The 22851-nt window shown below is 45.9% G+C and overlaps 1 protein-coding gene across 2 annotated transcripts; it reads left to right on the forward strand.

Moving 5' to 3' along the window:
- Window positions 1–1847: 1847 nt before the first annotated feature.
- On the forward strand, window positions 1848–22179 carry LOC144138169 (uncharacterized). Of its 2 annotated transcripts, XM_077670321.1 has the most exons (5): window positions 1851–2222; window positions 2369–2395; window positions 7830–7892; window positions 15881–15959; window positions 21953–22179. In XM_077670321.1, exons 1-5 carry the CDS (start codon window positions 1863–1865, stop codon window positions 22009–22011), a joined length of 588 nt encoding a protein of 195 aa, XP_077526447.1. In that variant the 5' UTR covers window positions 1851–1862; the 3' UTR covers window positions 22012–22179. The 2 variants fall into 2 exon arrangements, with proteins under 2 accessions (XP_077526448.1, XP_077526447.1); XM_077670322.1 differs by lacking the exon at window positions 7830–7892 and having other exon boundaries at window positions 1848–2222.
- The last annotated feature ends 672 nt before the right edge of the window (window positions 22180–22851 follow it).

Raw genomic sequence — 22851 nt, forward strand, 5'->3', positions numbered from 1 at the left:
TGACCTCACTCATATCGTATAAGTAGATCTAGAAAACACAGGGAACAAAATAAATACATCAATCTGGACAACAGAAAATTGCCGCGTCTTGCAATATATAGTGGTGCAAGGCTGGTGCAAGTGGTGCAACAGTGTAGCTGGGGGTCCACCTAACTTCTCCCCACACTGACAGTAGATCCCAGGATGGATGGAGCAGCCGGACCCCAGCAGTGCAAAGCAAAGACCATTAAAGTATGCACAGTGTTTTGTTCTGTAGCAATCGTCATCAGTCCTTTCATCATCTTACGACGTCACAGCCGCATGTAGCAAATCCTTGTGTAGCCCGCCTCCTCGCCTCAGTAAACCTCCACATCATCATCTGGTCCTGTGGCCGTCTCTAAGTGTGGATTGTGAAGGGGTGGCTTGAGAAACGTGCGCTCGGTATCTTTTTTTTTTTCTTCTAAAGCCACTGTGCAAGCCGGTGTCGCCGCAAAGCACGCGCTCACGAGCAAGTGTTTTTTTTTTTTGTAGGGAAAGCTACACTACGCTACCTTGGGCAGTCTTCGCGGGGTGACCAGTTTTGACCTTAGGAGCTAGAGGTCAAACCACACCCCCTTCCGCAAGCGCGCGGCACGGAGCAGCGGCCGACGGGGAGAGATAGGCGAGGGGGGAACGGCGATGTGCGCTGGAGCCATGTCATCACCTGGTGGAGGAAGGGGACACGGCCGCCGCCACAGCGATAAGCACGTGCCACAGAGGAAGGCCAGCAGGCTACGTGCGATAAAGGAAGACGAACATCCAGCTGTGGTCGCTAGCTCCTACAGCGGTAAGGCTTAAACAATGTCGTGAGACGAAAAAGAGGAAACACGCGACTGTTACGTACAGCTTCGCTACCTGTTAGTGTGAGCTTCCTTCATTTTCCTGTTTTTTTTTTCTTTTTTGCGAGCTCTCACGTGGCGCAAGTGCAAGTCTGGATGACGCCGGGCGCTCCTCGCGAGGTGCGTGTTTACGTGCTTTCGGTATTTTTTCTTTGAATTTTTTTTTTGCGAACGCCGCCAGACCAATTTGTTACAGGATATCATTTTGAGCGAGATTTGAATTGATATGTTGCCAGAAGACGACAATGATGATGTACGCGCCAGAAAAGCAGTGGTGTTGTGGCACGAACGTGCCTCACGCGTCGAACGCCGGCCATTGCTCTCTCCGACGCCCGAGCTACTGTCTACTAATATGTTCCTATCTCTTGAGCTTTAATAAATCGTCGGAAGCCATCGTGGCTCTGCAGACTCAACATAAATAAAATTCCCCCAGTTTGCACAAGAACCGCATCTTAATTTAGACCCACGTGAACGAAACATATTTGCCGCGGAACAATCTAGCAAGGGTTTTCTTGGTAGCACGGTGAACAAGAATAGAGAGTTTTAGTGTAGCGTTTTAGCTGTGGCGTTAACGTTTGCGCGCCGCAATCTCAAACGTGCCCGCTAACGCTATGGGCGCGCTAAAGTGGTCTCTAATGGCTTTTCGCACTAACACTGAAGATGGTAGTGCACTCCACATGGTCAAGTTTGATGTGGCATAATTTAAGTACCAGTAATCTCCCCGCATAGAGTTTCACACAATACAAGCCCCAACCGCCGCTACTGTGGCTGTACCGCCGCCCATTCAAATTTCGCGCCTCAAGCAAAAGAAAAAAAAAACGCAGCAGCAACTTTTTTTTTTTTTTTCACATCCGTCGACGCTATCCGGTGTTCATTTTTACGTCCTTTCATAAAACGTTTTATTGCGAAATTTATTGGCGTAACAATTATTGCAACGCGATTTCTTTTTACTAATGTCCTTTGTTGCTAGGGTATTGTTTGGCGCTAGCAGTCACAAGGCGCGTCATGCTAGTGCTTCCGGTGGAACGTTCTTGTGTCGTTTTTTGTGCCAGCCGCGCGCAGACCAAAACCCGGCTTTCGGCTTCATCATTCGAAGAAGTGTTGCGTTTGCTGGTTGTGAACGAGCGTGAATCGCGGAGGTATTACACCAATTTTGCGGAGAACACTAGCTCAGCCAAAACTGCCTCTCCCGAAGCCGGTGTAAGAAAAAGCCGTTTAGACAAAATAGACACGTTCTTTTCGAGGCGTACATCCCTCGTGCAGAATTTTCGAAGTTGTCTGCCACACTTCGTTCCGTCACAAAGCAGGATGGCGTTCAAAGGAGGCCCCGGACAGAAGGTTCAGAAGGTTATGGTCCAGCCCATCGTATCCTTTACGTTGTTTAGCGCCTTCGGGCTTCTTGCCAGTGCATAATCTTGCTCTGTATCATGTCCACTACATCTAGTGGCTCTAGTGGGCACCTTGTGTAAGCATGCACGAACTGTTTTATTCCTTGACAGTTTTCATTTCAGAACCTGATCTTCAGATATCTACAAAATGTGAGTGCCCCATTCTTTTTAGTTGTATTAACGTTTGCAATGTGTGGTGTCGCGTCGGCGACGGCCCCGAAGGGCGAAGCAGGAGACATACGCTCGAGTGGAAGAGTGAAGCCAAAAGAGGTCATTTATCCATGTCATTTATTCAGAGTGACGTCACATATATGATGATGATGATCGCTTGGTTTCCCCTTTGTAGGGGGGTGATGACATGTCATCTTACCAAAAAGGACTAATATACCTATGTTTATTCACTTGGTTTAATACTAGCTCACAAAAGCTTATTAGGCACAAAATACTTTTTTGTTCTGTTACAGGTGGTAACTGTCCTAGGCAATATTCCCCTCTCTGCTTTTCGTCCACCAGCATTGTAATCTTCTTTTCGTCCCCTTAACAGCCTTGGCGTTAACTTCCTCTGTGCTACCCTTAAATCCTAGGGCTCCTGGAAGCCGAATATTCCCTTCATGTAGATTTGGATGGATACCTTCACATTGTAAACACTATGTGCCACATAGTTTCTGTTTCTTTTCCGCAGACCACGCATACCCCATCATTTTGTGAATACTTCCCCACAAAGCTCTTAGTTCGCAAGCAACCTGCTCTAGCCTCAAAAAGCACTGCCCTGGGAATTTTCGTAGAAATTTTCTTTTCTGATGTCCAATTTCTCAGCCCTGTACATCTCTAACGACGTTGTAGCTTCCATTTTTTCTCTCCATTTATTCGTTTCAGTCTACCTTGCCTCTTTTTTGGTTACCTTGGCTGTTTTGGATTCTCCACTGTTCTTTCCGTATTTCGTCGTTAGCCTTCTAGTCTTCCTTAACCACTGCGTGTCCACGCTTTTCAAGTATAGGTACCTAAAAGCCTTAGCTGCCCACCTTCGTTGATCCATTGCTCTCAACCTCATCTCAAAGCATATTTTACTCTGTGATTCTCGAACTTCAAACGACGCCCGGCCCATATCTCCCTGTACTGCTTCGTTAGTTGTTTTTCCATGCGCGCCTAAGGCCAAACGTCCTACCGTTCTCTGGTTCACTTCAAGGCCTGATAGAACGTCTGATTTTAAGCAGAGTACAGCATTCACAAATGTCAGACCCGGAACCATTACTCCTTTCCACATTCCTTTCACTACTTCATATTTGTTATACCCCCACAGAGCTCTATGCTTCATTATAGCTGCGTTTCACTTTCCCTTACCCTGAAGTGGCTCCTCGTGAGTTCTTAACCCTTTGAGGGTCGAATTTTTTTGAAAAAAACTTTCCCTGGTGGTCAAACTAGTTTATTGCGGATTTGGAATGTACAAAATGTCTAAAGTCAGGATTAAATGGTAAAAAATTATCAGGAACAGTATTTTGGGGTCAGCATCACTTAGAACTGAAAAATGTTCAATAGTATTTCAGAGTGTGGTATTCCTTGAAACACGGGTCTACGCACAGTGCCTTATCGCAGGCTGCACGCATAAAGCGCATGTCTGAAAATGAGCTGTCTTCTTCTGAAGAAAGACTGTCTTCCGATTCAGACTCGGTGAAAGGAGCAAACTCAAGAGTCAGAAGAGTCATCGCGGTCGGTGTCATCAGAGCGGGCAGTTCGTTGGGCCATATTGCCTCTTTGCCGTGCATCTGAAGAACTCGCAGGCAACCCAGTAAACGAGGAGAGCGAGAATAACTCATGCGCGCAGGTGATAAACAAGCTAATAGCAGCACCAATATAGATAGAAATCAACTTCCGCCACCCCCGCAACGGAGTCTCCGATTAGGTTACTTCAGTTCCAAGCAAGGAGGGCAAGAATACCTAGTGAGCGCGGGTAATAAGAGCAGCGCCAATATAGATCGAAATCAACTTCCGCCGCCCCTGATAGCGAGCGCCGATCAAGTTTCGCGCGCCTCCGATGCGATCACGTGACGAAACTGAAACCACGAAACGCGTCGACACATACAGATGCCGTAACGCGCCGAAGCCAGAGAGTTCTGTTTTTCACCGCAAGAAGGTAGTACAATCAAATTTCAAACACTTCTTGTAAGTCCCAGGAGGTGGCAGCACCTCCCAGGGAGCATGCATCGTTAATATGGCGCGAAATTTCAAACAGATGCTCGAAATCGTACCCTTACGGCAAAGACCTCGCGGGACGGAAAACCGCCGCAGTACACGTACGGCAAAAACCCTCAAAGGGCTAGGTAGTTATCCCCTTCGTTTATCCACACTCCCAAGGTGTAGCCCCCTGGTGGAACCAGTGAAACACCGAGATGCGAAAACCACAGATACTACATGTCCCCGGACACTTTCGTGTCCCCTTGAAACGAACTCCCCCTTGGGAGGAAAGGCCAGATACAGGAAATGAAATAACCCAAAATTGCGACACCAACTCAACTACTCAAAACGTAGTTTCTGCTCTGTCTATCCTTACTTCGGGGACGATTGGCTACCCGTTGCACAGTTTATGAAACTTTTTTTATAGTTCATTTGCACTCTCTGCACACCACTGCACTTTCACGGCACGCACACAACACTGTTTCTGGCGAACCCCCTGTCACCTTCGTCTCCCCGAATTTGTTGAAGGACAAGAAAAAGAAGAAAAATTCTTTTTCTTGTCCTTACCGGCGGACTCGTCGTTATATTCGACGTCCTGGATCTTGGGCTTGCCCTGTTCGTCGGCCTTCTCAACGCCTCCCTCAGGCTTTTCGGCTTCGTCGGCCGTCTCAGTTTCTCCCTTGGCCTTTTCAGCTTCTTTGTCTTCTTCCTTCTCGACGAGGGGTTTGATCGGGTAACGGACGAACTGTGGGTGCTTCTTTGCGACATCCTCGATGTGTCGCTCCTCTGGGTACTCGGCGTGATCTTCCTCGCGAGGATCTTGAGCCTCAGAAGTCAGCTTACATACTTCCACATCGTCACCCAAGGGTTTGTATTGTGCTGCCAGCCCACCTTGGGTGCCTAGTTGAGACTTTAATAATTGAATCTCTCGGAAAAGCTGAGACTCTTTTCGTCTTTTTTTTTTTTTTTTAGCTCGCATGTGTGGGCCTGTAGCTCACGGCGGAGTTCTCCAACAATTTTTCCAAGTTTGTCAGCTTCTGTTTGGGTGTGGTCTGAAAGGCGCCAGCTGTGTTCAATATCTTTTTCTTGTATCTCGCCGCGCTCTACAAGAGTGCTGTAGTCATGCTCTAATCTGTGGTTCAAAGGTGGTGTGGCTATTTGACAGCATCGGGGCTGGTCTTCTGCTAGTATCAGACGGAGAGCATAAACGGCATTCATGCCCAGTGGAGATCTCCCTTTTGGCACAACATAAAATAAGAGAGGTCCCTGAATAGTAGTTGTGAAACATCCTGACACAGGTATGATTCCACCCGAATAATCTTTAAGAATTCGTGGTGGAGCTTCAAGTGCTGTCTGCGTAGCAAAGTAGCGTTGAAAAATTTCTTCAGATAGAATTGAGACAGCTGAGCCTGTGTCTACCAGAAGGGAGAGCGAAGTGCTATTCATCTTGACATCAGTGTAGAATCCTTGCCGTGATGAATTTGCGTGTTGGCCCAGCTGGTTGGCGACTGTTGCCTTATCGTCGTTGGGCGGGGTCTCGATGTTTCGCAACGGTGGACGTGATGATTGTGTGGCACGAGTAGACTGCGATTTGGTAGATGGAGGATGTGGGGTGCGGCAGACATTTCTAAAGTGGCCGATTTTGCCGCTCCGGGATTTGTCCCTTAATGTTGCATGTGCGCAAAAATGGGAAGAAAAGGATTCTTGGATGACAAAGCGACAATCAAATCAAACGTCCACCCATGAGTTGTTTGTTTCGTGCTTTTCACAATTATAATGTCCTTTCCGTACTTTCCTAGTTTTAGTTGAATTAGCTCCATGTCTTTCGCTCCCGTGTTCGTTAAGCATATGTGTTTAAATTGTTCAGCATTTTTATAGTTCTTCAAGTTCTATTTCTTATTATGTAGAAAATTGCAAGCATTGATAGCAATGCTGCCACAATTCTCTGTACAGGTGAATAAGTTTTCTGTGAAATATTTTATTTTTCTTGTTTTTTGGCAATTAATAGTTATGTCTTTTCAATTAATGGTTACAAATTTTAGTTAATAGCTATGTATTATGCATATTTTTAATCCCTTGAAAAATCATATGGAGGAGGTCGAGGTGCAATCTCAGCCACCCCCAACAAAATTTCTTGCCCCTGCAACATACCAAAGTGTGTTTTTATGAAACATTCACATGCAACACTTCAAAAAAGAAAAATCATGTGCTTATGCACATTCAAGGTTGGCCGACAGTTACGTGTAATTTTTGTACATGCCTGCCGTATTATCTTTTTTTCCCTCCCCTAATCCACACGTGGTGGTTGTTCATGCACACAGTTTCACTTTGACACGTGTATGCAGGTAATTGGCTTTATTAGTGACTGTTATTGGCATCAGCATGCCAATGTGCAGCTAGAAGCGGCAGATCGAGCAGATATTTTCTGGCAAGGACAAGCAAAAAATATGAATAAACAAATTTACGCTGTGGAGAAGTTTGATTTAGGCAGCCTTAAAATACATTGAAAACATAGCACGCCAACCAAAATTTTCAAATTTGTTGAAATTCTCAGAGTTTGAATTATCGAGTCCACTGTACATAAATAGACTTTATATTTTGTGTTTATGTTTGTAATGAAGCAAAGGCGTGCTATCTGTTTGGTGGCTTTACTCTGCGTAGAGCCCTCTCTTACTCGTCATTCGGCCAGTATGCAGACTCGATTTACTGTTTATGAACCATCTGTTGTAGTCTGTGTTACGGTTTCTTATAAGCAACAGTACGGATTTCAAGCACTTGTTCTGGCCGCTTTTTTTTTTATATATATATTTTCGCCATATCCTAATCTGTGGTCTTATGGGAGTGACATTTGTGCGATGGAATAAGTCAGCGGTTCTCAACCGTGAGTGTGTCGGGGACGCCTTCCGGGCTTGCAAAAGTGATGGGGGACTATGTTGATCCTTGTCATAATTTCCCAGAATTTGCACTCGCAGCTCAAGTCTACAACATACTTATCGATGGCTGCCTTTTGTGTCTGACTTTTATGCTGATGCGTGTCCTCTTGTCAAACAATTTGCTCTTGCAGCTAATAATAGTCACCCAAACGCATACAAGCTGCCTTTTGTGTGTCTAGCTTTTCCGCAGAGCTGTTGTGTCGTGCTTAAACCATGGGCTACGCTACACTAGCTATGCCAAAAATTAAACGTCGTGTAGTGAAGCCACCTTTTTGAGTTTCCAGCAAGGGTCATCAGCAAAAAAGAAAAATGAATGGGGTGGGGGGGGGGGTTGAAAAGTTTCGGGGAGGGTTTGGCGGACCCTTGAAATGCCCTTGCGAACTCCTTGGGGTCCGCTGACCCTCATTTGAGGACCACTGGAATAAGTTATCAAACAAGGTTGTTCTGCTAACTGTTAACACTTTTTGTTCTACTTGCAGAGGGCTCGGATCCAGGTTTGGCTGTATGAAAACACTTCTATGAGGATCGAGGGCCACATCATTGTGAGTTTAAGGCACTTGTTAATATTCTTTTGGCTCTGGTGATGTTTTATTCAAGGGCATGGCGGAGCAATGAGAGATGTACGAATAGTTTATAGGTGGTAACTCGCTCAGCCACAATACAGCCACAAAAGATGTTCTGTTAACCGAAAAAACAAAAATACGCAGCAAATATTGAAAACTCAAATTTCGGGCTACAGGGATGCAATATGGGCTGATATATGTACCAGCACTGGAAACATAGTTATCTCTGTGTTACCTGCACATTAGCGTTCAAGTGATGCGACCAAATGGAACTACAGGCCCCACGACAATTGTTCGCTCATGTTACTTGGCGCTGGCTTTTGTTGGCGGCCGCCAGTTGCACAAACAAGATGCTTACGTCAGAAAAATGATGTAACATGATGTCAAATGGATGTTACGTCATAGTGGGTTAGAAGTCACCACGGTTTCATTTGTTTTCCTTGAAGGGGCCTCGCATACATAACGCAGGTTTGGTTCGTTCGAAAAGTTGCCGCGTTAGAATCATAGTAACACCACTTATAACGCACACTTAGCTCATTTAAGCTACATAATTAGGAAAAAAGGGAATGGCCATGCGACCCACAAGCTCATTTCCCGCAACAGAACCTATGATGTCATACGCGCCTGCTCTGCGATTGGCTGAGGCCGGAAAAAGCAAACGCTAGTTAGGCAGAGCTTATATGCTTGCCGAACGAGATATTTGCACCTAAATGTAACACATGTTCATTTTACAGCAGTAAGAATGGTGGGGCAAACGATTAAAGTTACGAAAGCACACGTAAGCATAGAAGTACCGAGAACACTGGCCAATCGGCTTAAAGGGACACTGAAGTGAATTTGTCAAGCTCCCGTTTTTGCTTGCACTGTGTAGACTGGCTCAAATTAGCACACTTTTCATCGTTTTTACGATTGACAAATCGGTAATTATTTTACAAAGCGCTAAAGAAGAAAAACTACCATGCGCGGTTTGCGGCGGCCGCACCAACTAAAGCTGTGACGTTAGGAGGAGCGGGCACCGTGATTGGACGATGCCCAAGGTGAGCAACCAAACAAGTTTCGGTTTCGGTTCTGTAAAACACAACTGGTGGCGTTGTTGGATGGGCATTCTCAATGACTCAGTAATCATCGTACCGCGCTTCTGCCATGATGTCAGCTGTAAAAATGCATAAAGATAAGCCTCCTAGGACGGCTTGGAATCGTAGCATTCACTAGCCGAAACCTACGCAGTGCATGAACGCCCTCCGCGTACCCGTAGACGCCCAAATGTCATGCGCTTTTCCCCCATAATTGGAGCGTGCCTCCCTCATGCCTGTATCGTAAAAAGCGTGTTTGCACCAGGCCAAGGGTCTGTTCATTCTGGCCTGTGCCCACTGCCTGCAAGCAGTCGGTGCTTATGGCAACAGCACGCCAACGAGAACTCGCTAGCGCGCCATGCATGTGCCAGCCTGCGCGCGTTTTGTGAACTAGTTCGTGTAGCCATGAACGTTGCGGCCCAAAAAAAGGTGAACTCAATATAGAAAACATCGGCGGAAAACAAAAAAGTTATCTTACAAAAAAAAAAAAGCACGTACCCGCTGGGATTCGAACTCCTGACTTGCAAAACATTTGCGGTGACATACCCAGCGCCCCAGACTACTGAGCCACAAAGCGGGACGCGAAGGCCTTGCTAATATAGGGTATATATTGTACAACCGGTTTACACTTTCATTTAGTTTTGGCATTTCAAGCAGCTTAGGTGACTATTTGTTGTACTGCGATCGTGCAGTAAGCGTCGCCCGAGTTTCCACAGTAGCTCACGTCTAGCAATTGCATTTCGTAGACGGAAAAGCGTTCGCAGATGCGTAGTCGTGCTGCTGACCGCTGTGCTTGTTCGCCCAGCGCAAAAAAGTGCTTCCCGCGCCCTAGTTTTACGCTGTACGGTAAAAATATCAGTTGATTTTATTTCCTTAGTACCTATATTGACTTCGCTGACTCTTCTCCCGCCTTCAAGAGGCCTTATATTTTCCTACTGGCGTACCAGTCAGCGAAGCGTCGCATGTGCGCTTGTGCAGCACTTGTGTGAAGCGAACTTGACTTGGAGCTAGATACAGTGTACAAACAAACCAAGTAAAGAAAGGCACATTCTTCCATTCACAAACGTGTCCTGGCTTCGTTCAACTAAGCGAACGAATTGCGACCAAGCAATTTTTTTTTAACCTCCTTGATTGCGACGACCTGCCGGCGGCCGGCGGACGAAACGCTGGGCCGACTGACTCTGTCGGCCGGGGAGCCGTGCAGTAGCGCAGCCGTGGCGCAGCCAATTGCCAGCTCATCCCCTCCTGACGTCACACGAAAACGCCACAGAAAATGGGCGAGCGTAAAGAGAGGAGGACAGCATTTTCGAATTAGTTTTTCTACTAAATAAAATCGCGTAAACGCGCCTAGAGTGGTCGAAACATGACCTGGGGATTCCGGACTACAATTTGCGCTAGTAATCCCGCAATGTTTACATATCACTTCAGTGTCCCTTTAAGCGACATTGCCTTATGTGACCCTGTTTGTCAAGCATACCGCATGTCTCACGAAACGGTTACTTCTTACAGTGACAAAAACTAGCCAGATGTGAATACGGTCACAAACAAAACAATGGCAGTCAATGGTCCATGGCTGAGTATGCTAGCGCCATCTGGGAGGTTTGATGGCAAGCAAGGCTGCAGAGCTGAATGACGCAGTGGAAGTTTGTTTGAATACGCGCACAAGTGGCGGAAGACTTCATGGAAAACGTCCCGGAAACACGCATTTGTTCGGGATAATCAAAATATTATTCTAAAGGGATTAATTTCTCAGTGAATACGGGATCATTTGCTGCCGGACAAGCGCTGGGGGCATTAGAAAACACCAGACGTTTCGAATAAAACAAAACTTGTATTTTGTCTGCATGGACCCTTTAAGTAGCAACAAATCTAGTGTCATACCAAAATTGGGAGTACTTACAGCTTCGAATGTTCGACCGTAGCTGTCATTAAGCCCGCGTCATCCATGTAGCTATGTAACTGTGGCAGCCCGAAATCTCGCTGGCGGTGCTTTGCAGCAGGATCTTTTCTATGGAGTCGCCAAACTGTCCTAGTATATGTACCAGTACATTGTTCTATCATCACACATGGTGCAGAACATTTTGATTATGACTGTCGGCGTGAAAAAGAATGGCTTCGCCAACTGGCACAAAACGAGTGACCCACAGATTGCAAAACAAGGGGCTCAGATGACTGAGCTGTTACTCCAAGCCTCCTCGAGTTGCCGCCAAGGTAATGCAAAGGAGAAGTAGAGGCTACCAGTGGTGCATTAAAGATCAGTAGGGCCGAGGGAGAGGGTGCAGGCGGCAAGTGTGTCTGGCATGATGGGGCTTGGTTTACCTGTTTGGTGGCGCCATCTGCCTCACATGGCAAAACTAGGGAGTTCGGGTGGACATGAGAAATAAGGAAACGTAATTGGTTAGCATGTGCAACATGCAGTTGGCCTTCAGCAAACTCACTTACTCCATTGCACTTTGCAATTTTAGTAGATCATTCAATCAGTCGTTTCATTTCCAACATTTGAGTGTTCGGGGTCCTTCAGCGTTTAAAAGCGCTTAGACAGCACTGGAACTGTGCCTGGTGCAGTTTTAAGTTGCCCTAATTAACTTTCGTAACCACGCCTATTCATATCGATCACCATTGGTCGATGCTTTATATTGCCAATTTCTACATGATGTGGTTGTTTCTCGCGCACCTAACACACCGCAGTGGTTAGTCTAAGCACTGCACCTTTAGAAATAGTTTAAATTTTCCCGCTCTAGCAATATTGAGATTTTTGACGGCGTGTTTTGCGAGCTGAGGTGTGTGTGTTTTTGCGAAAGGGAATGTGGCTACTGCTCTTGACAGAAAAGCATGCCGCTTGTGGTGACATTGCATTACTATCAAATTTTTTTTTATAAAAAGGCTCCTAGCTAGTGAAATGCCAAATTATGTTGTCGGCTTTGTAATCCGACAGTGTTGAGAGGCAATAATTATCTGAAAAAAAATTACGCCCACCTCCCCTCGCGGGAACCCTGGTGTGATGCTACGCTGAGGGGGGTTCAAGCGCAAGCGGAGAGCAACCGTCGACCGAAAGACCGCTGGAGAGCGGAACACCGGTTATATGTGCAGCGTGCCCGAAGGAGAGGAGATCGCGGAGAGAGTGCCGCGGCTATGACGCAACACAATCCACTTTAATCCAATCCAAGCCAATCCAATCGAATCCAATCCAATGCCCCTCGCGAGGGAGTGTTCGCTATCGGAGAGGAGAGGGGGAGAGTGGCTGCGGACAACAGACGCACGCGGACAACAACGAACGCACGCAGGAAGGACAGGGCCGCCGACAAGAGATGCTCTGAGCGTCGCATCTAAAATGACATCACCTATTCATTAGTGAACTTTGGTTCGGATAAAGGGTAGTTTTATCCTTCCAAAGCTTACTTGTGAAGGTCCGCCCCCTCTCCACATCTCTGACAAGAGGACCTGGCATTTTCAGGCAGTTTCCAACGTTTTCGGATTCGTTTTTACGTTGCAAAATTTATATTTGGCTCTACTGCGTTGTTACCCAACTGCAAGCTGATTTGCCGTGGCGCCTCCGTCGCCCGCTACTGTTCCTCGAATAAAGCATACTGCTCGTGGTTCCACATCACCCAAGCCTTACTTCTGTGATAAAAACTTCAGCTGAAAGTTGAAAGATAACACCAAGTTGTCGGATATTAGTTCAGACTGGGAGAGCGCTTCCAATCAGGTTTGAACACCGGCCAGTTTAATTTCCGTACGAGGGTATTTCCTTAGGTTTGGTGTTGCTTGTTAGTAGAACTGTCTATTGGCGGTGAGCGCGAACACAGGCGGCGCTGCGAAGCGCGCCTCCGTGACGTCAGCTTAGGGATTCTCGCATTTGTCGTCTGCTTCACTCAGGATCGCTCTCCCTGCTGTTTCTTTGCGCTCGGCCAACGTCTGATGCTTGTCCGCACCAGAATTGGCGTGTGGGTAACTTTTTATCATAATAATAGGCTTAAAATCGCATACACTAGCTCATGGTGTCAATTAAAGTATAGTTTTGAATACCGCTACGGGAGAAACATTGCTGGCGCCACCCCATTCCTTGCGAAGCCGGTCCTGTGCGGAGCGCGAAGAGTCGGAGCTAGGCGTCAGCTTCTCATGTAAGCATTCCAACAAAAGGAACAGTCAGCTGCTAATAACCGACAACAGCGAATATGGAAGACCAAAACAAATTCTAGGCCTTCAGGGCTGTCGGCTTTGGCAGAAGGCATCACGATTCCCGGCAATCATATGTAAGGTAAAACAGTTTTTTGAGACCTTGCCGAACGCTCGAACGCGTTTTGTCACATCACTTTACGTTGTCAAGGCATGAACGTTTGCCAACATGCACTATAGACTGCAAAAACTGTAGGTTGAGTTCCAATAACCCAGTGGGTATATACGTGCGTGCTGTTTCTATACCAGGCATCTAACCAGTATGGAGGTTTATTGAGGAAAACGAGTCACGTCTTCGTTAAATTTATAGTAACACATATATGTTTGTTAAGACCTGGAGAGATATTTCGGAGCATTTTGCACAGCCATATCTTCCCGATATTCGGATATGCGTTACAGGAAAACTGCACTCAAGAGGAGGAGGAGGAGTAAAGGGAGGAGGGGAAAACTTTGTTTAATAATTAAATCGATCTGGTTAGTGGGCCGGGTCCTCAGTCCAGGACAAGAGAGTAAAAGTAATTTTCTTCAAATTATAGAACGCCATCCCGAGTAGAATAGGATTTGTTCTTCGCGCCTGGAAGGGTTGAAAAGCAATAAAGAGCTACTTGGAATTCTTCTTCGGTTTCGAGTCTTGTAATATATGCAGGTATACTATTTATTACGTTAGTTAGCGAGTATATCATGCCTTCAACACCGTAATCATGTCATCATTGTTCGAGTTGAGAGTCAGTTCGTTATGATAACGATATAATTACGATAGAAATTCGGAGCACAAAAGCCGCCTTCCAGTACTGTGGACCACGTTGTTTAGGGCGCGATCGCGGTGGCGTAGCACAAACCTTCTCATTGTATTTGCATGTGAATAAACAAAGCACGCTGCGGATATGCACCTTCTTGCACGCAGCCGTAATGAAAGCCAATTTGTGAAGAAGGGAATGTATGCCATACAAAATGAAGGAAATATCCACACGACCTTTGTGAGGCTCCCAAACATCCCGACACCTCTTAATAAGAAGTTGGTGACGGCGCAGAAAAATTAATGCGTTGGGCAGAAAAAAAAAGCAAGAAACATTAACCCGATGCAAGACAACAACGAAAGAAACAGAAGAAAGCCGCTTTATTTCCTGCTGTGCGATGAGCGTGTAGAGGCCGCTGCTTGGTACGTAGTATTAGACTGTTTAGTCTTCATAGGAGCATCTCAAAAATACTGCAAGGAAGCCTACGCATTTTGAATACTTATCGAGAAGCTCTGATCGCTGATGCTCACGAATAAGCAAGAAAGGACGAGTTACACACGATCTTCTGACCGATACTCTGAAGGAAGTTGTTCTCTATCTCTTCGTGTGTTGCAAACTCGCGGGGGATACAGCTTCAAATTATTCAGGTGCGTCAGAAGCTGGCAAAATAACTGAGTCGCTAGAAATACGCTTTTTAACGCACTACAGCAACGAAGCGGGCGATTTCTAGCCCAGGCACTGTTGCCCCTCACAAGCGGAGTGTAGCAGACGACAGCGGCGCGAATCCCTAAGCCGACGTCACAGCCAGGGGGCGCCACTCAAACATCTCACCGCCAATTCTGACAAAGTCTCCAACAGGCTTGATGTTTTTTTTTTTTTTTATTCTTTTCTTCTTTCTTTCTTCTTCGAAAATGTTAGATGGTGCTGCAATGTAGGAGGCTCATAGTGCTGAACTCTTTTTGTCGCGCGACAGCTGCTTGGTGAAAGCTTGCTGGGCACGATTCTAGTGCATCACACCCTATCTCTGCAAGCAGGGCTACCATAGCAAGTCATAAGATGGTAATAAACCGCAAGTGAAAGTTCTGAGACATAAGTGACAATCAGAACATCAACAAACATCCACCACGGAGTTTAGTTTTCAACTCCAAGCGGGTTTATTTGCATTGCTTGCCTTCCCTGAATCTTGTGTTGGCCGTAGTCACTAACAACGTGAAGCTTTTACATCACGTGGGAACTAATTGGTGCCTCTGATAATGTAAAAACATCAGATTTGTTCCAGACAACCATCCCAAATTGCGCATTTTGAAATGGAGTTTGGGCTTCACCACAAAGCTTGGGCACGACATGTGCTTACTGTTTTTATGCATATCGAACAAATTTTTCAGCGCACGTAAATTTTTTTTCGAAGACGGCTTTTGAAATGTTTAGCTACAAAATGTATATTCTAAATTTTTTTTTCTACTGCTGGTGGTTTGTTACTTACAACTTCCTTCTTCCTTTCATTTTCTTCAACATCTGGATAAAAATTTCCAAGTTTATAATTTTTTTTGCAACCGTTATTTATGAAAATGCCAAAACTGGTGTTGTTGGAAAGGGCATTGAATCACCTGCATTTTATGGCACTGCAATATGTACCTAACCAATATGTTTAGCACAAAAAAAATATTTTTTTAGACCCCTAAAAATCGGTCAATTTTCCGCGGTAACGAATGACTTAACTCACAGTTCGAAAATGATTGCAGGTTAGTATTTCCTACCTCGACTCTGATGGCATGCTAGGAATATTGCCTTGAGCAACACAAAATCATAAATGCAAAAAGTGGGCCAGCTTAATTTTTGCTCTTCTGGCTTTCCCACCATTATTAAATTGCCATTTATATCGGCCACTTGCGCCTTCCTGGTGGTGTGATCATGGTGAAGGTATGCTTCAGTTCTCAGTGTGGCAGCGCCGACCCTAAAGCAAGATCACCTCGTTTACCAGGGCTTCGACGAGTACATGAACCTGGTGCTTGATGACGCCGAGGAGATCAACACCAAGTCGAGGCAGCGGAAACAAGTTGGTAAGCACCCAGCAGCTTTCACATTTCACTAATTCTTGCCTGCAGCAGGGCTGGGGGGCAAGGTACAGAGTCCTTGGCACTGAAGTAGTCTTCTTTGTAGGAAGTGCACGTTGAAGGGCAGGCACCCACCTGAAACGTGTCGAGCACATGTTGGTTAATGGGGGGCGGTACCAGCAGCAATGGCTGTGTGTCGGATTATGGGCAAATATCGATATGATGTGTTCGGGTGATTTTTCACCGGACGTTTTCAAAGTTTTGTCAAATTATTTCTGAAATTCACCAGGTTGCGTGGAACTTTTTACTGCCAAGGGCACAATTGAAATTCAGGGCATGCCATTAGAATTTAAAAATAACACTGCTGCTAGAAGTGGCGTTCTGGGCATGTTTTGCTACGTGTGTGGTACAGTGGGGGAAAAAAAGAGAAAAAGTATCTTGCCGCATTTTTTCCACTGCGAGTGGGAAAAAAGGAAAAGGATCTCGCCGAATTTTTTTCCACTGCTGGGCTGTCATTTGAACACACTGTGCTCTAAAAGATTTATGCTGCGAGACATTTGTGAAGGGAATGGGGAGGATGAAATCATGCTTGCAATTATCGTTTTGTCAGGTTTTCATCCTGTTCAAAGTAGCATTTCATGTACAGCGAGAACACTTTTGTCTTAGGCTATGTCCATTTTAATTAAAGCCTGACAGTTCCTTAACACAAAACATTGCCCGAACGTGGTTCAATACGAAATTATTCATTTGTTGCCTATGCGGACTAAGTTGCTGCAAGTAGTACTGACAGGAAATTTCAAAGCTCAGATAACTATGCAAAAAGCTACCTTCTTTGCATGCACGAGAAAGCTTAGAACGGATACTGTATTGACATGGGCCTCAGCATGACACGTTCAGTGCCTCGTCATGCGCATCGCCCGAAACTGCTGGCATCAGGGCTCCGGTGACGTAGCGAAGGCACTGGCTGCAGTCGGCACGCGCTGCTCCGCCTTGTGTGTCATGTCACAGTTTTTGAGGCTGAGGTCATGCTGCCCGGTCACGTGTGACGAGGACAGGGATGTCATGGGTGCCGTCCTGTTTACTAACATAAATGATTGAGGCTGTAAATAATTGCGCTGCGATCGACCGTCTTATGTGCCATTTTATGATTACTGTACTGTTAGGCACCCATAACTGGCACAGTCATGGGACGACTGAGCGGGCAGTGTGACGGAAGATGATAGGTGTAACGTTGAGGGACAAGAAGAGAGTGGAGTGGGTCAGGGAACAAATGCATGTTAAAGGAGCCATGAAGAGAAAATACAACTTCGTTTAATTTGAAAGAACTAGGATTCAGTATCTCACTCAGCTCCATTACAGCCACAAAAGATGTTTTTTTTTTTAACGAAAAAAAAGCAAGAAGTATTTAAAAACTTTCAAATTTTGCGCCACAGTGACGTGTTATGAGCAAGAATGATGCCATACGGGCCAACAATAAAACGTAATTTTCAGTGCGTTGACTGCACGTTAGCATTGAAGTCATGCGGTCAAATGGAACTAGAGGCTCCATTACAGACGTCCAGTCATGTGTCGTCGCGATAGGTCAGTCACGCAGCCGCCTATCGCACAAACAAGGTTCCGTGACGTCATAGAAAAGTTGCGGGAAATCGGCTAGGGGGTCGCGACTGCTTCACACGTTTTCTTTCATATGTCCTTTATTTGTTCGAAGATTGCGATGATATTGGTATCATTGTTACCGGTTGCGGTAAATCGGCTAGGGGGTCGCGACTGCTTCACACGTTTTCTTTCATATGTCCGTTATTTGTTCAAAGATTGCAGTGATATTGGTATCATTGTTATCGGGACTAAGCGGTCTTTCTAATAAACCCAACGTGTATTTTGTCTTCATGGCTCTCCTTTAAGGACGTATTAGTGGAAGATAAGAAAAAGAAATGGCTGCAAGCAGAGCGTGTAATGTGAAGGCAAGATAACCGTCGGTCATTAGGGGTAACAGAGTGGATACCTAGAGAAGGCAAGCGTGGCAGGGGGCGGCAGAAAGTTAGATGGGCAGTTGAGATCAAGAAGTGTGCGGGGATAAATTGGTCACAGTTAGCGCAGAACCGGGATAATTGGAGCTCTATGGGAGAGGCCTTTTCCCTGCAGTGGGCAATGACAGGCTGCTGCTGCTGCTGATGATGATGATGAGGCACCCATAGCAGCAGAAAAAAAACGTAACATGGAAATTTCGTGTCAGTGCTCCATCAGGACATGCGATATTCCTATCCACACGTGACTGCTAAGTTCTAGTGAAAAGGTTGCGACCTTTATATTTTTAACCACATTTGGTGCCATCAACCTTGTTTTTGTGAGTTGAATAACCAGTTGCTTTCCCACCCTGATCCTTGCATGTAATAAAACGTATGCTATCTTTTTCAATTCTTTAGAGAGCACGAGTTTGGAAAATTTTAGTTGCCCATTCCTAGACTGCCTTCTGCAAACAGTCTTGTGAATTATGCTAACATTTAAAGGTGTTGTGCCACCAAATTTTAAGTCTGTAAAAAGCCTGCTGTAGGCTTTCTCTGTATGCAAGGACCATCAACACGAAGTGCTGGGTACAGCAAGCGCTTAATATATATTTTAATTCGCTTCTAAAAAGTACCTAAAAGCTCTTCTGGAGATCGGGACCCATCGCTAGCGCCACTAACAATGATGTCAGTGAATTGCCAGCATAACAAAGTTTGTGACGTCATACCACGTTAGCGACTCGAGTGACGTCAACGTGAACTCCGGTTACCACAGTTTGTTTGGTCGCTTGGTCGTATCAGACACACTAGGCCGACACGACGGCGACGCGACGCCGACGAGTCGCCAAACCATCGACCAACTGCCGAATTGCCAGACCGCGTTGTCACACTACGCCGACGGCAACACAAACACATCGGCCAATGGAAAGTCGCCGTAGTGTGACTGACTCGCCGACCGAAGACGCCAACAAAACCAGTCGCCTGACTGGTCGCCCCACGCGTCGTCGGGAATCGACCGAGAAGCGAAAACTGCGCCCGGACAACATTCGTTCCACAATGAACGCGGCTCTATTTCGTTAGTTTCTGGAGTGTAATAAACTCGGTAAGGTCCATGAAGCCTATACAACTCAACACTAGCGCTAATGCGATCCGTATTTTGGCGTTTGTCGGTTCGGCCGTGCTCTTCGGCGACGCCGCTACCCTGGAATGCGTGTGCGATCGGCTTGCCTGTAGAAAATATAAGGTCAGTTTCGTGCAGAAGAAGAGTTACGTAGGGTAATTTGGGTAATAAGAGATCACTATCGGTAAAGGTTTTTAACTTAAAACGTAAAACCAAAGTACGGCGAGCACTATCCCTACAGTGAAAAATCGTAGTCGCAGCCTGGCACACTTATTTTTGCGAGTGCTTTCGCGAAGGAGCAGAGTTGATGGCGATAAGCTATTGCAGGGGCTTCACGGAACCTTGCTGCGCAAGCGCTATTTAAAGGAGCACTGACACGAAAATTTCATGTTACACTTTTATTGCTTTTATCGATGCTTAATGGTCTGGCGAACCTGAAACAGCACTTCGAATACTTCAGCGCGCGATAGTTAATTACATTGAACGGCCTGAAAATCGTTTGTTTCAAATTCCCGCGCTTTCATCCCGAACGGCGCATATGACAGAGTCCCGGTTTGACCTCACCGCTTTGTGCGGACGTCACCGGCGCCCGCTTGAGAGGGTGTTGCGCCCGCTCGCCGCTCGTGGGGCCGCGCGCGTGAAGTGACGTCACAAGTTTTTGACCAGCGCTGTCGCGTCACTTCTTTTTCCTCTCCTGGAGTGATGTCACGCTGATGTCCATTTGCTGAGTGCCGCTCCGCGCGCTGCTCCGTTGGCGCGATAAATGAGATCCAATTGAACTATGTTCTTCGCGTCGCAGGCCGCTCATATTTCAGCCAGGGTATTCTGTTGAGTGAAGGAAGCGAACTGTGCAATAATATTAACGCCGAAAATTGGTGTCAGTGCTCCTTTAAGAAATTTGAGTTTACAAGCCAGGAATTCTGTAAACTAGCTAGTAAACACCGACATACGACTCCAAGGATGGGCTTCCTTCTAGTGCACTGACTATTTCGCGGCGTGAAACCATTTGCGGTGGCGCAGTGGTCTCGTGCGTCGCGTCCGCTCGGTCAACGTTGCAAGTTCAATTCGCTTTTTTTTTTTTTTTTTTTTGAAGGGCCGTGGTTTGCATATCCAATTGCATTTCCATGGTTTGCAGATCCATGGTTTCGGCGCCCAGAAACCGAATCCTGTTCACATGAATCGTGCGATAATAAACTTTTTACTCAGAATATGTGCATGTGAGAGCATGTATCATACTTTTGAACGAAATATAAAACGTTTGCAACAAAGAATGCACAAGCAACAAATTTGGTGGCACAACACCTTTAAGTTCGTCTTATCTGTACTGTCATATGACTCTTTTCAACAAGCCTGTACTTTTTCACAATAACATAGTCGATTTTCACAGCTCCTTGTATAATCCTACTTATTAGCAACGTGCTGCAAAAGTGCAACAGCTTCGGCATCGGTAGTGAGTACAGTTAAAATAAAAAGAATGGACTTGAAAGAACTATACGCTGCAGTGTAACAAAGATAAACAACAGAACAGGGGTAACATTTAAAAAATGACAGTGTGCCATGCGATAGCAGACAATATTTTCTATTGCTGCACATCCACCTCTGTATTCATTCTTGTGGCAAATACCTACTGTTCGTTCACTGTGTTTACTGATACGATACGTAGTACATCGACAAAATTACCAAAATGTATGAACTTGAAGTAGGTGGAGCAGCGTCTTTAGACGATTTGGACCTGTCTGTTTAATGTTAAACGGTTCTGATGGTAGCATCCTGTGCATTTGGCTCAGACAGTTCAAACTGCAGACTCTGTCACCAGTTTTCCTCAGAACAATTAACACCCTTGTGCATATAGTTTATTGCTGGTGTGAGTAACACTTACAAAAATTCTGAACAAGCACCCCGACCCGTGAAAGGGCACCCCCTACATCCACTGCTAGTGTCAAATTTCCGCCCCATTCCGGGAAAGCACTCCCCTCCCCTTAGCTCTGCACCCAGGCAACACTGGCGTGCCACAGCCAGTCTACAATCCAATCCAATCCATCCCTGGTTAGCAGCCAATAACTCGATCCCTACGCTCCACTTCTCATCTTTCTTTCTTTTTTTTCTTTTTTTTTGGTGGTGTCAGTTTGACCATGCATTCCTACTGAGTGTCCAAAAAAATTGATGTCATTTAGGGGCATCAATAAAACGGTAAAAACGTGCACAAGATGTCGTGACATTTTCTGCTCGACTGGAAACGAGTACGGGAGGCGGGTTAGAATTATGACAGTTCGCTGCAGCTGAACAGGAAAGCCAAACTTCGACGTAAGCCGAGTAACAGCATGCATATGTTCAGTGAACGTGTTGGCAATGCTCTGTGCGGGCTTTTCGAGCGCGAAAGAAGTGCAGGACGGGCTACGAGCAATTGGATCCTTTTTGATGAAGCTGTCAAAATAGCTAACGGCATCCAACTAGGAACTTTCGTTGCTTCTAGTCATAATATAAATAGGTGGAAGCAGTGGTTTAGCATCGCATTGCGCTGCACCACAATCGACAGCGAAAATATGCTTGAGAGCGATGACTGCCATTCTTTGGCGAGATCTTAAGCCAATGTGCATTCTTTTTTTTTTTTTTTTTTCCCCTGGTGGGATATCTTTGTCGCCGTCACCTTGCATAGCACTCCCTCCCCACTTTGCTGGTGATCTCGACTTGCTTTTACGGTACGGAAATTTTACGGTACCGGAAAATGCAAATGAAATGCATATGTCTTGCTCAAAAATAAGCAGTTGCTGCTTTGTGCCTTCTGTGTGGGCACGTCTGATAGCTTGATTAGCTTGTGCCCCTTATGTTATGCCTGGATACATTTATGTGTGTCGTCTTTCTCCCTCTCTCAACAGGGCGGATCCTGCTGAAGGGCGAGAACATCACCCTCATCATGAGTGTGCAGACCATGTAGATGGTCGGTTGTTGGCCGTTCCTTTCCGGGAAAGAGTTCTGGGTCGAGTCCTTCATTGCCATTTGATGCATCTTGGCACGAGCACATGGAGACGTGGGCACTACGAGGCATTGTTCACATTTCACAAATCTTGTCACTAAGTTATATTAAATGCGTTACACTGCTTACTTGGTAGCCAAACTTTTCTTGTTCTTTCCATAGCAGCGTTGTCTGCTGAGAAAATGTTGCGGTTCACATGGGTGCAGCTATGCTACTTGTTTAGTTCAAGCGACTGTAATTACAATTCCCTTAAAGGAGCCACGGAGACAAACTGTATCTGTGGTTCATCCAGAACACTCTGTTCCAACAACTACTTCAGATATTAAAGGGGCCAGGCAGACAGAATACAAGTTTTTCTTATTTGAAAGATGTGGTGTTTTCTACTGCCCCCAGCACTCTTCCAGCCTCAAGGGATGCTTTATTCACTGAGAAATTAATCAGTTTAAGTTAAAATTTTCATTCTCCCGCCAAATGGTGTGTTTCGTGACGTCTGTGATGACAGAACAAGGACAGGTCTTCAAGTGAAAGCTAGCGCGCTGTTTACCTGCAGCGAACTGTGAAGCCTTGTTTACTGTCAGTCCTCCTAGATGGCACCACCGTCCTGTGCCAGACTGCTGTCCACCTTTGGTTTGTTTTTGACCCTATCTGCTCCTGACTTGTTTTTGTTGTGGTAGGTAGTAATCGTTTCATGAAACATGGGGTACGTTTGACGAACAGGGTCACGTAAGACAGTGTCGCTTACACCAATCGACCAGTGTGGTGTGAGGCAACCCCAAATAGCCAGACTGCCGTGCAGCTATA

Source organism: Haemaphysalis longicornis, unplaced genomic scaffold (genome assembly GCF_048455015.1).
Source record: "Haemaphysalis longicornis isolate Haplotype H1 unplaced genomic scaffold, Haemaphysalis longicornis Haplotype H1 scaffold_5, whole genome shotgun sequence".
Taxonomy (NCBI): domain Eukaryota; kingdom Metazoa; phylum Arthropoda; class Arachnida; order Ixodida; family Ixodidae; genus Haemaphysalis; species Haemaphysalis longicornis.